This window comes from Rhinopithecus roxellana, chromosome 13 (assembly GCF_007565055.1).
Source record: "Rhinopithecus roxellana isolate Shanxi Qingling chromosome 13, ASM756505v1, whole genome shotgun sequence".
Taxonomy (NCBI): Eukaryota; Metazoa; Chordata; class Mammalia; order Primates; family Cercopithecidae; genus Rhinopithecus; species Rhinopithecus roxellana.
Genome location: NC_044561.1, coordinates 119,565,942 through 119,582,495, shown reverse-complemented (window position 1 = coordinate 119,582,495; position 16,554 = coordinate 119,565,942). Strand labels below are relative to the sequence as shown.

At 53.6% G+C, this 16,554-nt stretch overlaps 1 protein-coding gene across 1 annotated transcript in view; it reads left to right on the top strand.

Annotated features, from left to right (window-relative positions):
* The window catches only part of CDH22 (cadherin 22), a 136,745-nt gene that overhangs the window by 96,967 nt on the left and 23,224 nt on the right, over window positions 1-16,554 (top strand). The window contains exons 6-8 of the mRNA XM_010384183.2: window positions 434-627; window positions 3,042-3,295; window positions 13,688-13,824. Of these exons, the coding sequence (XP_010382485.2) occupies window positions 434-627; window positions 3,042-3,295; window positions 13,688-13,824 (585 nt within the window). The remainder of the gene's footprint in view (window positions 1-433; window positions 628-3,041; window positions 3,296-13,687; window positions 13,825-16,554) is intronic.

The window sequence follows — 16,554 nt, the reverse complement described above, 5'->3', positions numbered from 1 at the left end:
AGTTAGTTGTCATAACCACACAGCTGTTAGGAAGGCACCATCATTATTTATTTCCATTTTACAGATGAGGAAACTGAGGCTCAAGGTTACACAGCTAGGACTGACTCCAGAGCCTTAGCCTTTATCACTGTGCTCCTCTGTCCCTGTCACTGGCTAGGTAGGGAAACTGAGGCCCAAAGAACTGCAGGCATTTTCCCAAATCAACCAGTGAATAAAACCAAAGGTCAGAATTAAAAACCTCCCTTTGCACTGCCACCCAAACTCCTGCAGGGGACATGCCTCACCCAGCCCCCATTTTGGCCAAGCTGAGAGCCCCTTTCAAGCACTGTCCTCCATAGAGGCTCACCTGGGCCCCCTTGTCCCCTCCCCCACCGCTGGCAGAGGCTGGGGTAGGGGCTGCCTTCATCCCTGCTCATGGCCGTGTCCCCCACAGAGATGTACCAGTTCAGCATCCAGGAGTCAGCCCCCATCGGAACGGCCGTGGGACGTGTGAAGGCTGAGGACTCAGACGTGGGAGAGAACACGGACATGACTTACCACCTTAAGGAGGAGAGCGGCAGCGGCGGCGATGTGTTCAAGGTCACCACAGACAGCGACACTCAGGAGGCCATCATCGTAGTGCAGAAGGTGCAGCTGCCTCAGGAGTGATGGGGGAGGCAGACCTCAGGGGCGGGAGGATCAGGGAGGCCTCTGGGCAGCCAAATACACCCATCTCACTCCACTCAATGGATTAGTTCTCTCTAGAGGCCCAGGACCAACCTGGAAAAACACTGATGGTATCATTCCCCTTTTGCAAACCAGGCACAGAGAGGTGAAGTGACCTGTCTGAGGTTGCACAGCTGGTTGTCAGAGCCGGGGTTCAATCCAGATGGGAATCCACACTCTCAAACACTCTGATGTGTGCTTCACATCCTTGCCAGGCTCTTCACACTCCTCATTCCCTTTAATCTCATGTTTCCCTCTGAATCTGAGGTCACTATCCTCATTTTTACAACTAAGAAAATAGAGGCTCAGAGAGCTAAAGGGGCTTGCCCAAGGTGACACCTGTAAGGTACATAGTAGAGATTTGAACCCAGGTCTGGTGACTCCAAAGCTCTTTCCTTCCTGAGTCTAACAGCCTTCCTTGCCCACTGGCTGGCCCAGGAACCAGAAACTAAAACTGCAAACTCAGCAATCCCTAGGGAGGTCAAATAAAGAGGCAAAAATCCGTCTTCCAGGACTTGGTCAGGGGCTTGGCAACTCAGGGCTGCAAAGTCCATTAAGACCACCCACTCCGACCCCACTCTCCCATGGGAGGTCTAAGTCCCCTGCACTAGCCCAAAAGTGGTCATAGGCCTTTGTTTGTATATCTCCAGGGACAGAATGCTCACTTTCTGCCACTGTCCAGCTCTTCTTCCTCCCATTCAGCCAGCATCGGTCTCCTTAAATCTGTGCCTATCAGCCTGAGCTCTGCCTTCCAGGACCTCCAGAAATATCTGCCCTCAACAGTCCTTCTTTCACTCAGCAAGCACATAATGACCCACTCTTTACCTGGCATTCAGGGCTTGAGGATAGAGAAAACACCCAGTTCCTTCAACTCCCTCTCAGAGGATAATAATATAATAGCTACTACTTGTGATAACGTGCTTGCCACGTGCCAGGCGCCCTTCAACTACTTTCCGCATATTAACTTATTTGATCCCTTCATCAACCCTCTGAGATACTGTTATCGTTCATTTTATAGATGAGAAACCAAGGCCCCGAGAAGTTCGGTAACTTTCCCAAGGCCACGCATCTAGCATCGTTCAGTAGGGATACAGGCCCAGGGGGTCAGCTCTAGAATCTCCCTTTTTTAAGCACTGGTGATTTTCAGTCTTTTGATCTCCGTTTGTCCTTAACTGTTAGATAAGCCATTTTACAGATGGAGAATTAGAGGCCCAGAGAAACCCAGCTTCACAGAGCGGCAGAATCAGGCTTCAAACTTAGCCTGGGGACTCCAGCACAGCATTTGCTCTCATCCCCTGGGCTGCTTAATCTCCCCCACCCCCAGCTCTTAGGCCCCCTCCCGCTGCCTGCTCCATCAGTGGCGCCTAGGGTGTCTCTGCGGAGTCAGTGATGGCTCAGGGAGCAGACTGATGGCCTGGCTCCAGAGTCCATCACTCACTCCTAGGCCAGGCCACCGCCTGCCTCTCTGCATCCTGATTTCCCAGGCAACAGGCTGGAGGCAGGACATGGATGTTTTTGCTGCTGGAGAAGTTGGGGGTGGGGGATTCTGAGAGCAATGAGTGGACCCCATACACGGGGCAGGCACCTGCTGTGGGTCTCCTGGAAGGTCACTCTTGCCAATCAGATCGCTCCCCCACCATGCAACTGAGGTCCCTGCAGCTCCACCATGGCTATTTCTCTTTGCTATAGGCAGTGTCTGTAGAAGGCCAGAGCTAACACACAGCCACGGAGCTCATTCATCAGAGGGTCACCCATTAGCACCCCCCGATAAGAAGCACAGGCTCAGCATGGATTTAACCAGATCTCAGAGGAAAGCTCTAAGGCAGCCCGGCTTATCGGGCTCAACTCACATTAGTTCCTAATTCCCGCATACCAGGGAATCCTGGCTCTGCTAGTGACTCACTGCTCAGTAACTCGGGCAAGTTACTGAGCCTTTCTGGGCCTGGATTTCCTCATGGTTAAATCCGATCATAAGAATACAAGCCTCTTAGGGTTGATGTCAAGTTGAGTTAATATATTTAAAGCACTGGCACACAGTAGGTGCTTTGTGTTGGTGAAATAAACTAATGCAATATGCCAACACTGCGCTGGAAGGCAGGAAGCTTGGGTGCTCAGCGCGGTAGCCTGGAGTGGCTGCGTCCCGAGGCAAGACTGTCCTCCAGGAGCCTCAGTTTCTCCACCTGTAACCCACCGAGTGGGTCTGGGTCAGTTCTGCAATGCAGCCCAAACATCCCTGCCGCCCCTGCTGAGACAACGTGTGACCTTGGCCTCCCTCGTGAAGGCCTCAGTATCCACCAGACCCCACCCACTAACCGGCCCTCTGCTCCCTCCCCCAGCGCCTGGACTTCGAATCCCAGCCCGTGCACACCGTGATCCTGGAGGCCCTCAACAAGTTCGTGGACCCCCGCTTCGCCGACCTGGGCACGTTCCGCGACCAGGCGATCGTGCGCGTGGCCGTGACCGACGTGGACGAGCCCCCCGAGTTCCGGCCACCCTCCCGCCTCCTGGAGGTGCAGGAGGACGCGCAGGTGGGCTCCCTGGTCGGCGTGGTGACGGCGCGGGACCCCGACGCCGCCAACCGGCCCGTCCGGTGAGACCCCCGCCCGGGGCCGACGCCTGCTGCCTGCTATCCCGCCATCGCCCCCGCAGACAGACTGCGGGCAGAGGGGGGGAGGGCCAAAGGAGGGGGCTGCGTGGGGGAGGGAGGCGCGGAGAGAGGCGCACAGGGATGGAGAGAAACAGGCACGGAGCGAAAGGGCCAAGGAAGCAGATGTGAGAACAGTCAATGAGAGAGGCAGGGGAGCCAAGCCAATGAGGCAGAGAACGAGGAGGGACAGACACAGAGGCGGGCACTGCACTGGCGGGACTGGCTGCAGCCACACTACTCCCTGGTCTCTCGACTGGGCCATCCCTGTGCCCAGGACTCCCCCAGTCTTCTCCCTGCACCCCACTTGCCTCTCATCATCTCCCTTGGTGTTCTGCTAGACACCTCAAACTTAAGTTCAGAACTGGGTTCCTGGTCTCTCCACCAAAATAAATAAAAAACCCAAACACCAGTTTGCCTGCCATCATCTCCATCTTGGGAATGACAGCTCTATCCTTCCAGTTGTTCAGGTCAAAAATGTTGGAGACATCCTTGCCTCCTCTCATTCTCTCATGCCTCCCTTCAATCCATTAGCGAATTCTGCTGTCTCTACCTTAAAAATTGATCCAGAATCTGACCACTTCTCACCACCTCTGCTGCTACCACCTCGGTCCAGGCCACCATTTCTCTCGCCTGGAGTATTGCAGTTGCCTCCTCGCTGGTGTCCCTGATTCTGTCCTCACCCCTCTTTAACCTAGAATTGTTGCAGGAGCCAGCCTGATCCTGCTCAAAGGCAAGCCAGAGCCTGGCCCTGCTCTGCCCAGGCCCTCCAAAGACACCTACTAGGCTCAGAATAAAAGCCTAAGCCCTGACAATGACAGCTCTGGCCTCCCTGAACCTCTCAGACCACACCTCCCACTCCTTTCCAGTCCACTCCGCTGCAGCCACACTGGCCCCCTCACAGCCTTGCAAACACACCAAGCTCACCTGCACTCTGGGCCTGTGCTACAGCGGATCCCTCGGCCTAGAATGTTCTCGCCCTAATAGCCCCCATAGTTTGCTCTCTCACTTCCTCCAGGTCTTTGCTCAAAAGTCATCTTCTCAGTGAGACCTTCTCTGACTGCTCTTCCTAAAATTTCAACTCCACCCCAACCCCTAGCCCTGATACTCCCTATCCCCTGTCTTCCTCTGCTGCTTCCTTATTACCTTTCATCATCATCTGACACGCTGCCTTTCTGATTACCTTGTTTGTCTCTCCTACTGAAAGGTAAGCTGTCTGAGGGTAGGGATTTACATCTATTTGTTCACTGCTGTACCCGCAGGGCCTAGCCCAGGCCTCAATACTCAGTGGATACATGCAGAATATGTGGTGAATTAATGATATGTAAAAATAGAGGCCAGGCATGGTGGCTCATGCCTGTAATCTCAGCACTTTGGGAGGCTGAGGTGGGCAGATCACACGAGGTCAGGAGTTTGAGACCAGCCTGACCAACACGGTGAAACCCCGTCTCTACTAAAAATACAAAATTAGCAGGGTGTGGTAGCGCACGCCTGTAGTCCCAGCTACTCTGGAGGCTGAGGCAGGAGAATCGCTTGAACCCGGAGGCAAAGGTTGCAGTGAGCCAAGATTGTGCCATTGCACTCCAGCCTGGGCGACAAGAGCAAAACTCCGTCTCAAAATAAATTAATCAATTAATTAATTACAATAAACTAAAAAATAAAACTAATGACTGAGAAAAGAGGCAGAAAAACAGACTCAGAGATGTAGAGAGACCAACAATGAGAGGAAGAGACTAGAGAGAAAGAAAAGCCCATAAAAAGAGGACAAGAGGGACTGACCCGGCAATGTGTAAATAGAGAAGGGCACCCTGGAGAGGAAGCCGGAAAAGGGAAGAAATAGACACAGACACAGGCAAGACAGAGGCGGAGCTGGGATGGGGCAGCTGGGGTCCCTGGAAGGGTCTTGAAGCTGCAGGCGATGGGGAGTCTCTGACAGTAGCCTAGGTTGGAAGATGTTCAGATAGGAGGGAGGAAAGGCTGTAGAAGAAACTGATCCAGAGGAGGAGGTTAGGGGCTGGGGGGATGGCTAGTGTGAGAGGGATGGGAAGGAGGCATTGGGGCTCCCTGACTCATTCCCAAAACCCCTGTACCTAGTCAGTGAGTAACCCCTGAGCTGACTATGAGCCTAGCCCTGTGCTGGGCATTGAGGAGAGGAGGAGGGAAAGTTTATTTGAGGACTTCTGCATTGTGTAACTCCAGAGGGCAACGTCCCCATCATTGTCTGTCTGAATGGTGCTAGCAGGATTGTGCAGTGCACAGCCCGTGCAACCTTACATGGCAGCCCTAGGTGAAACACACAGATGCTATCCCGCTTAACTGTTCATGGACTCTCAGACTGGGAGATAGCCCCAGGGGTCTGGGAAGACTTCTGAAGGAGGCGGGAATTGACCTGAGCTAGGTATCTGGGTACGGGGTAAATATGAGGAGAGGCACATTCCAGACAGAGGAACAGCTTGTGCAGAGATATACAGGCAGAGGAGTGGTAGGTGTGCCTAGAGAAGAGCAGACCTTGATCGTTATAGGGGGCTGGGGGAGATGAGGCACAAAAGTGAAGTCTAACAGGGCCTCAGAGGCAGGCCGAGGAGCGCAGACTCTGTCCTGAAGCCAAGAATGCCCACGCTGCTTTCACTACACTCACTGCCAATGCCATCCTGCCACTGCCTCTGAACTCCTCTACTCCCTTCCACCTGGGCTGGTGGCACAGTCTGTGAACATCCCCCTTGGCCTCTGGCCTGGGCCCAGACTTCTCCAGGAAGGGCATTGTCACCCCCGTTTGTCAGGGAGCTGAGGCCCAGGGAGGGGAGGAGGATTCTGCAGGCTTTCCCAGAGAGGTAAGAACACGGAGCGGGAGGCGAGTCCTTGGCCCCAGGTCAGTCCTCCCGTCTGCCAGCTCCCCTCCTCTCCAATTCCACTCTCCACACCCCCTCTCAGTCCTCTCCCTCCTCCCTGCTTTGGCTCCCTTCCCTCCTGCTTTTATCTGCACTGAAAGGGCCAACTTTGAAACCTGCTTCTCACCTTCTTTCATCTCTCTTTGTTGGCCCCTTCCCTGGGGCTCCTCAGATGTGGAGGCAGTGAGGAGCTTGAGACTGGTCCAATTTAACACCACAAACATTTACCCAGCTCCTCCTCCGTGCCAGGCCCTGAGCCAGGCCTGAGGACACCAATATGACTCAGCCAAGGACAGAACCGGGGTGGAGCTTCCAGACTGTGGGGTACAAAAATGGAAACGGGAGGCCAGTGAGGGACTATGGGAGACAGAGAAGGGGTCCTCGCAGGCCATGTGTGCTGCCAGAGCCCAGCTTGCTCTAAGGGTTCCATTCTGGCAGCACCTGCGTTCTCAGGGTCACAGGCTCAGGCAGCAACTCGGCATTGAGTTACGCCCGGCACTGTTCTGTGCAGTGAGGAAGCAGAGATGATAAAACAGGATCCCTGCCCACATGGAGTTTGCCTTCTCCTGCAGGAAGACAGACAGCAAGTGATTAAATGGAGTAATTGCTGAAAGCACTATGAAGAAAATAGAGTGATAGGATAAGGAGGGATTGGGACCACAGAGGGCCACTTTGAATTGAGTGGTCAGGGATGTGCCACATGAGCTGAGATCAGAATGATGGGGCGTCATCCATGCAAAAATGTGAGAGAAATCATTCCAGGTAGAGGGAACAGCAAGTAGAATGACCCTGAGGCAGGAACAAGCTTGGTGCGTCCCTGGAAATGAAGACATGAAGTGGCATCCTGGGAGACTCTGCCTAGCATGGTTTGCAGGACACAATGAGTGCCTGGAAATTACAGGAAAGCAGACGGTACAGAGAGATTTTTCTGAGCCTTTGCACTGGAGATAGTAGAAGGTGCCTCATGTTACTTCACTTCCCTTCAGAGGGTATTGTACTCATTTGACAGATGAAGAAACTGAGAGGGAAAATGACTTCCCAAGGCCACCCAGCTCAAAAGGGGAAGCACCAAGGTTTGACCCATGTCTGACCACTTCCTGAATCCAGCCTTTTGCCATTTCACTCCTGCTTCGTAATCTCCTTGTGGTTACTGCAGTTCCTAAACTTGTGCAGTGCTCTCCACTGTGCACTGGCCACAGAGATGATGGCCTCAGACATGGGCCAATGGGAAGGCTAGGCCTGTGTGAACGAATCCAGTGACAGGTCCAGGTACACGTGGGCTTGGGCTGAGGCAGGGGCTTCAGGAGCTCCAAGGAGGGGTGAGTATTTATGCACCAGGAAGGGGAGTGACAGAGGTTTGCCCCAAGAGGCCCCTGCAGGGGGACGAAGGGGACAAGGCTTGGAATGGGGAGAGTGTGCCCCAGGTTGGAGTGATGGGGAGGGGAGGTGGCAGGGACAGAATCATGAAGCCAGGAGGTTAAGTTTGGGAGCAGGGAGACCAGCTGGACAAGCTCATGATAGGGCCAAGAGGGCACTTGGAGATAGGCTGCGAAGGACCTTGAATGCCACATGAAGAAGTGGGACTTTATCGTGTAGGCAGTGGGAAGCCTTAGAAGGCTTTAGAAGGAGGGAGAAAAGTGCTCAGATGGGCCCACTTCTCAATTAGGCAGGTTTGCAGACAGACCGACCATTTATCAGCCCAGCCATGTTACCACCTAGCCCCATCGTGAGTTTCCTTTGAACATCAAAAACAGCTAGTCCACACTACAGCAGAGGAAGCGAACACTTCATTTCTCCACCCAGCACTCTGCAGTGTGGTGCAGCAGAAAGTGCAAGGGCTTTGGAATCAGAGAAGATCTGGGTTCAAATCCCAGCTCAGTTGTGGAGTCTTGGGCAAGTCAATGCACCTCCTCTGAGCCTTGGTTTCCCCATCTCTAAAATAGGCATCATAATAGTATGTGCCTCATTCATAGGTATCAAATGTCTACCACATACCAAGTTCTGTGCCTGGTGCTCTCAGGGTTGGAAGAAAGATTAAGTGCTTAGATATAGCAGGCCCTCAGGAAATGGTCATTACCATTTTTCTTGATAGTCTGCATACCTGTTTTTTCCCTTTCATTCTGCAACCAGTATTAACCACATATAATTTTCCAGGCATCATGTGTGGGCTTTTCAGTATATGCCTAAAGGGAGTAGGGGAAAACAGTCACAGATAGGGTAGAGTGAGCAGAAAGGAATCCCTTGGTTGGGACAGTGGAGCAGGAGGCAGTTTGCTTTGTTTTGGATAGAGGCTCCCCCACTACACCCCGACACACACACACACACAAGCAGCTTGGGTGGCAGCTGCATCATTCAGTCGGCTGCATGTATGTTCATGCGCCCACACACAGGCACACCAGAAAGCCTGTATGTGCATAAGCCTGCAGCCTTCTCTATTTATTATGCCTGCATGCATTATATACGCACATGTTTATGTAGAGGAAAACCACATGTGTACCCCCAGCCAGGAAGCAGCACCCTCCCCATTTTCTCCACCCTAACCTTGACAACAGCAGCATTTTGTGCTGTTGCTAACACATGGAAATGCCAGCAGGTGTACCTGGCTGGCTCCTTAAGAGGATGCTCTTAGACATCTGGCTCTGAACAGACATGGGAGCTTGGCTCTGCCACTAACTAGCCCTGTGTGACCTAGGGCAAGATACCTGGCTGCTTCTCCAAGCCTCAGTTTCCTCCTCTGTAAAATGAGAGTGATGACAGTATCTGAAAGGATTCAAAGAGCTCATGACACAAAGTCTTGCTCAACAAATAAAAGTAAGAGCTAATCTGTACACCAAGAACCATCTTAATTGATTTATTGGTAGTCACTTGTCCAAACCTCACAACCAGCCTCTGAGGTAGGTATTACTATCCCCCCTTTTATTTTTTTCTTTTTTGAGACAGAGTCTCACACTCTCACCTGGGCCGGAGTGCAGTGGCATGATCTTGGCTCACTGCAATCTCCGCCTCCTGGATTCACGCGGTTCTCCTGCCTCAGTCTCATGAGTAGCTGGGATTACAGGCGTGTGCCACCACACCCAGCTAATTTTTTGTATTTTTAGTAGAGACAGGGTTTCAATATGTTGGCCAGGCTGGCCTCAAACTCCTGACCTCGTGATCCTCCCGCCTCAGCCTCCCAAAGTGCTAGGATTACAGGTGTGAGCCATCATGCCCGGCCTACTATCTCCATTTTTAAGAGGAGGGAACTGAAGAACAGAGAGATTAGGTGACTTGCCCAAGGTCACACAGCTAGGTTTCAAACCTAGGCAGATGGGCATCAGATCTGCACCCCTAAGCACCATTCCCAGGTCTCCCTTGCACATGTGGGTGTACACACACACACGAGCTGCCACAAACTCATATTCTCTCCCTGTTCCTCCAGCCTCACCTGTTCTAGTTCCCCTTGCTGCCCTTCAGGTTGTTGTCACCAAATGAGAAGTAGGACTGCAAAATTAAGAACCTTCTAGACCCACAGCTGTCTCCTGTCCTTCTCAGGCTACTGTGTCCCTACATGGTACCTCCCCGCCCCCAGGTATGCAAGCCACACACTGGGTTCGGGGGACTCCTGTGTACTCCCCGCCAGACATCTCTGAATAATAATTAGAGTGACAATAGTTCCCATTCATGGAGTAATTTTCCTGGAACTCAGCTAGGCACCTTACATGCGTTTCATTCTCCCGACAACTTACAAAGTAGGATTATCATCTCTATTTTGCTAGGAATTAAAGATGGAAGTGACTTGCCTGGGGCCAACGCAGACCTGGATCCAGATCCGGGGCTGAGCTGCTGCCTCTTGAGCTGCTGCTCAAATATAATGCACAATCTCACACACACAGGAACACCACTCACATATTGACGCCACACAAAACACACACTGTCCAGCCACAACACAGACCAAACACACCACCCATGCGAGCACTACACATGAGCTGCACAAGCTTCGCCCCCACCCCACCCCTCCACCCCTACATTTGCCAGGCCACAGTCCCTGCCACACACTGCTTCCTCCCACCCCTCACTGCTTCCCTCCCTCCCACTCACTCTCTGGCTCCCTGAGCTGGAACAAAAACACCTGGGCTCAGCCAGCTGCACTGACCCCCAGCCCCATGTCTTTAGCTGGCTAATGGCGGATGCCCGCTGCCCCCGCCCTATGGCCTTGGGAACAGCTGCCTCCACTTAGATTCTAGCCCCTCCCTTCCCCTCGAGGAAAGAACAAAAGAGAAAAACAGGGAAAAGGAGAAGGAGGAAGAGGAGGAGGAGAAGCAGCAGCAGCATCGAGGGAGGAGAGATGAGAGAGCTGTGAGCCCAGAAGGGAGGAGAAACAACAAGAAGCAGTTGGCATTCTCCCATCAACCCGGCCTCCCGCCCAGCCCTGACAAGGGATCAGGAGCCGAGGCTGTGTCATGTCTCTGGTCCTCTCCCGGCCTCTATCCTCCCACCTGTAGAATGGGAGGAGGTCGCCAAGGTTCTTTCCAGCTGAGCTGATGCTCAAGAGCCTCCTTCAACCTCCTTTGGACTCAGATATCTGACAGGGCCAGGCTGGGGCAAAGGTGACCTGAAGCTTCATGCATCCAGGCTTTGGCTGGTTCAACTTTGGATGGACTGTCAGTCAGGCTAAAAAGAACTCTGGGAGGGAATCCCCGATCTGGTTTCAACTTTCAGTTCTGTGACAGAGTCGCTGTGTACCCTTGAGCAGGGCATCGGCATCACTAGCTCATGTCACCTTTATGTAAATAAGAAACAGGCCCCCCTTTGATACTTCCTGGTCTAGGACACGTGGCTGGGCAAGCAGAAGGCTCGCTGGAATTCATCCCCGCTTCCCCACTTCGGCCTGGTATCTTTGTGCATGACACAACCTGCACAACCTTACTTGGCAGCTCTAAGCTTGGCAAGTTTCCTCTCTGGACCTCAGTGTCTTCATCTGTAAAATGGAGACCACGTCAGCCTCATAAGATCCCTGGCAGAGGCCTCTCTATCTCACTTGCCACTTTATCCCCAGAGTCTAGCACAGACCAGCACAGAGAAGGCACTCAATTAGTGTTTAGGGCATAAACGAATGAATGGAGGGATGGTCGGGGGAGAAGCAGGCTCCAAACTGTTAAATGCATGCTAGGGAGGAATTATAATCATGGGTCTGAACCTCCCCATGTACTTTCACCCAGGCCAATGGGACTCAAGGTGACCAGGGGCAAGAAGAATACGGGTTTACCAGCTTAGGAACAGGATGGAGCATTAAATTGGGGATTCGGGAGATTGGCTTATAATGCCCACTACACCCATAGGCACAGCCCTTTACAGTTTGCCATAGGCATTCACCTCCAGGACAGTAAACATGAAAAGCGTAAGGGCTGTCCTGTATGCCCCACCCCTCCCCTAACACCACAATGTGAGGTGAGTAGGAGTCATCCCCTTTTTCAGGTGAGCAAACAGAAGCCAAGGAGTGACTTGCCCAAGGTCATACAGATAGAATCAGTGGCAGAGGATTCAAACCCAGCTCTGACTGCTTTCAGAGCCACGAAGTTCCACTGGGTGTCAATAGCCCCATTTCAGAGATGGGGTAGTTGAGGCCCAGAGAGGTTTGGCAGTGCAGCCAAGGTCTCACTGACGGGTCATCTCGGGGCTCTGGGCCCCCAGCAGGCAATGCTTCTGGGGTCCTCCCCTCCCCACTCTGGGAGACTACAAAAAGGCCCCTTTCCTCCTGCCTGTGGGAGGGGCCGGGTGGCTGCGCAGGCCCCCCTCCTTACCAGGCTGCTTTGTCCTGGCGCACAATGAGCGCTCGCTTGGCATTCGAGGCCTTTGTCCGCGCGCAGCCTCGCGGCGCCCCCATCAGCGTTATCAGCATGGGGCAGCGGCGGTCGGAGCTGGCGGGGCCTCTTTGGGCCGCCGCTGCCCGAGACATGTGTTGGACACGGGCCTTTAAGGCCTGGAGCCGCCACACAAAGGCCCGGGAAGAAGGCGGAACAAAGGGCTTTTTCACGCGGTAACTGAAAAGCTGCAGATTAGCTCGCGCGCTAGGAGCCGCGAGAGGAGCCGGCGGCCGTGTCCACAGGCCCCCTCCCACGGCACTCGCCCAGCGCGTGTCCCTGGGCTTGTCCATGCCGCGGCCTCCCGAGAAGCCCCCTGATGCCACAAATGACACCCTCTCCCCTGCTCAAAATTTCCCGTTGGCTCCTCAGTACACGCCAACTGCGTGCTGTACCGGTGTGTTCTGGTGCCGAACTCTTACGGCTACCCGGTTCGAGCCATTTTGCAGTGTTTGCCATTTCTGGGATAACGCTCAGCCGCAGCGCCTTTGCACCTTCTGTTTCCCCTGCCCAGAATGCCACCCCCACTCTCCGTCTCTGCCTTCAAGCTCAATTCTAGGGGCACCTCTTAGGGAAAGATAAGAATTGACCGGATGCAGTGGTTCACGCCTGTAACCCAACACTTTGGGAGGCCGAGGCGAGCGGATCACTTGACCTCAGGAGTTCGAGACCAGCGTGGGCAACATAGCGAAACCCTGCCTCTGAACAACAACAAAAAAAAAATTAGCCATGCGTGGTGGCATGCATCTGCAGTCCCAGCTACTCGGGAGGCTCAGTGAGTCAGGAGGATGGCTTGAGCCCAGGAGATCGAGGCCGCAGTGAGCCAGGATAGCGCCATTGCACTCCAGCTTGGGTAACAGAGTGAGACCCTGGCTAAAGAACGAAAGAAAAAGGGCCGGGCGCAGTGGCTCATGCCTGTAATCCTGGCGCCTTGGGAGGCCGAGGCGGGCGGATCACGAGGTCAGGAGATCGAGACCATTCTGGCTAACACAGTGAAACCCCGTCTCTACTAAAAATACAAAAAATTAGCTGGGCGAGGTGGCAGGCGCCTATAGTCCCAGCTTCTCGGGAGGCTGAGGCAGGAGAATGGCGTGAACCCAGGAGTCGGAGCTTGCAGTGAGCCGAGGTCGCGCCACTGCACTCCAGCCTGGGTGACAGAGCGAGACTCCGTCTCAAATAAAATAAAATAAGGAAAGAGAGGAAAGAAATAAAGAAAGAAGGAAGGAAGGAAAAAAAGGAAGGAAGGAAGGAAGGAAGGAAGGAAGGAAGGAAGGAAGGAAGGAAGGAAGGAAGAAACATCAGTGAGTCTGTGCCAGGCACTTTGCCAGCTTCCAGCCCTCACGACAACTGTGGGTACAATTAGCTCTATTCCAATTGAAGAAACTTAGGCTCAGAAAGGTTGAGGGCTGCCCATGGTCACAGCAGTTCCCCGTGCAACTAAGATGCAAACCCAGTTGCTTCCCGCTCCTCCTCGGTCGCAAGGGGCTTCTCTGCCCCTTGTGTGTGTCCCAGGCAGGCGGTACCTCTCTTGGAGTTGGGTGTGGGGACAAGGGCATGGACTCCATTTGGTACTGGGGCACCTTCAATCAGCCCCGCCCTGCCCCCCGCAGGTACGCCATTGACCGCGAATCAGATTTGGACCAGATCTTCGATATCGATGCGGACACAGGCGCCATCGTGACTGGCAAGGGGCTGGACCGCGAGACAGCCGGCTGGCACAACATCACGGTGCTGGCCATGGAGGCGGGTGAGCTGGGCGCCGCGCCCCCTCCAAGGGCAAATATGGGGCCGAGCAGCAAAAGCTGAGGGGAGGGGCCAAGGGCTGGGGGCAGAGCCGAGGCAGCACTGTCAGTCAAAGCCCACGGGGGAGGGGCCAAGGATTGGGGGCGGGGCAAAGAGAAACTAGACAAAGATCTCACAGGGGTGAAGGTGAGGGCAAAAGCTGATGGGTGAGAGCAAAGATCCAGCGGGGTTCCAAGTCAAGCGGATAGGGCTAGTCTCAAGCTAGGCTTTCTTCTCTCATCATTTATTGAGCACCTGCTACATGCCAAGCCCTGTTTTAGGGGCTGGGGATCCAGCCTTGAACAAGACAGAAAAGGTCCTGTCCTCATAGGGAGAACGAGACTATCAACAAACAGGCAGAAAGCACGGACATATTATGTCAAGTGTTGCTAAGTGCTAAGAAGAAACAAGGAGAGAAGGAGGCTGGGAAATGGAACTGGGAGGAGGAGGGGCATTGCTTCTCTTAGGGGGACATCTAAGAGATGAGGAAAAGACATTTCAACAAAGACCTCAAAAGGTGGGAAAGTCATGCTGATATCTGGAGGAAGAACATTCCAAGCAGGGGTAACAGCCAGTGCAAAGGCCCTGTGGTGTAATTTGCCAAGCATGTTGGAGGAACAGCAAAGAGGCCAGTGTGGTTGATGAGGGGCAGCATGGTCAGCCAGAGTCACTGGAGGGTCTTTGGACTTTACTCCAAATGAATTTGGAGTCATTGGAGGCGTTTGGAGAGAGAAGGGATGTTCTCGGTCAGGGTACCTCTGGCAGCTGCATTGAGAAGAGCCTGGAGCCTGAGGGGAAAACGGGGGCTTAACTAGAAGCTGAAAGCAATAGTGCTTAGGAGATAGCACCATGGCCTGGCCCAGGGCAGTAGCTACAGAAGAGGTGAGGAGGAGGGGAGAAGTGGCTGGCTTTGGGATACAGGCTGAAGATAGAGCCAGTGGGACCTGCTCATGGGCTGATGTCCTGGGGAGAGATGAAGACGTATCAAGGATGACTCCAGGGTGCTTGCCCTGAGTTTCTGGAAGAGTACGTGTGCGTGTGTGTGTGTGTGCGTGTGTCTGCGTGTGTGTGTGTGTGTGTGTGTGTCTGTTTGGTGCAGCTAGGGAGAAATGTGAGTTGGGAGAGAAAGAGAAAGAACCCTGAGATATGGCATCCAGGTAAGTAAGGCTGTGGAGGTGAGGAGCTGAGAGCACCGGGAGAGGGGCCAGGGGAAGTGCCTTCAGGCTTCCTCCATGCCCAGAGCAACATTGCCACTGCCGTGGCCTCCACCTGATCTCCCAGCTTCTCTACTCCTCAGCCCTAAAGGTCTCAGGCATCAACAGAGCCACCAGTAAGCAATCATGACAACAAGAATATGGTTGAGTCTCTGAGCTGCAGGTGGGTAGGCAACATTCAAACTTGCCTCTGCCCATCAGGACCCCAGGCCCCTCTCCCCCAGGCCTCTCCTGCCCCAAGCTCCTCCTGCCAGCCCTCTTCCTCCTCCCCTAGCTGCCATCCCCCCATTTCCCAGGCCCCACTGGCCCATTCTAGGGCCGAGGAAGTCCCTAGGCTGAAGTTCCCTTCGTCTCTTTCAACTGCAGTTTAAAAGGAAATACAAAGCTGGCTCAGACCTCAGTGCCTGCTGCTCTGGAGCCTTTGAATCCACTCCTCCACCGCATGAAAGGGAGATAACAAAGGTGGCTGGAGAGGAAGTGGCGGCTGGACTTGGGGGAAGAGAGCTCCCCCTCCTTGCCTCCTCAAACCTGCTCCCTGGGTAGCAACTGAGGCTCTGGGCTGCAGACGGAGCCAGGGAGGACTGGCCTGGATGCTGGGCAGGGATGCCTCCTCTCCCTACCCACAGATACACGCCCTCTCACCCCCCGCCACCAGCCTATCACCAGCCCAATGTCCCACCATCAGCAATAGTCTCCTCCTGGGTTCAGCATTGTGTTTCTACCCAGTGGGTCTCTTTCAGAAAGCAGCTAGAATAGCATACAAAGCCTGTAAGGCTGCCATTTCACAGGAGAGAGAATCGGGGGAGGGGTACTCCTCCACAAACATTTTACAATTTTTACTTAATATATATATATATATATAAATATAACCTGGCCTAGATGCTGTCTAGCACATATTTTATTGAATTATGATCTGTAGCATGATTAGCACCCATTTTCCTGATGGGAAAATTGAGGCTTGGAGAGTTAGGAAACTTGCTTGCCAAAGATGTGCACTGGCAAAGCTGGGATTTGGACCAGGAGTGCTTGGTCCCCACAGCATTGCTGCATGGCCTCCCTTTTCTGGGCACTCTCCGCTCTCTGAGCCCCACCCCCATCTCATCCATCCACCCCAGTAACTGATCGTGGGGAAGGAGATGTATCTCTGAAAGGAGAAGACTAGCCACTGGGCTTGAGACTCCCCTTCTCTGAGCTGCGATCCCCAGTCCCTGCCCACTCCTCACCCAGGATATTAATTAATGGGAAAAGGAATTGTTTTGCTTCAGAGAACTGGTGGGAGGATCAAACAGCATAGCTCATGGGAAGAACTTAGCCTAGTGGTTGGTGCTTAGTAAGTGCTCAGTTGATGGTATCTGTCAGTCTTGACTCTGTTCCAGGCCCTTTCTTGTGATGAGCTCATGAAATCTTCACCCCTAAGGGGTGTCCATTCTACTGCCATCTTCACTGTGGGGATGAGGAAACTGACTCAGCAAGGCGAAGTC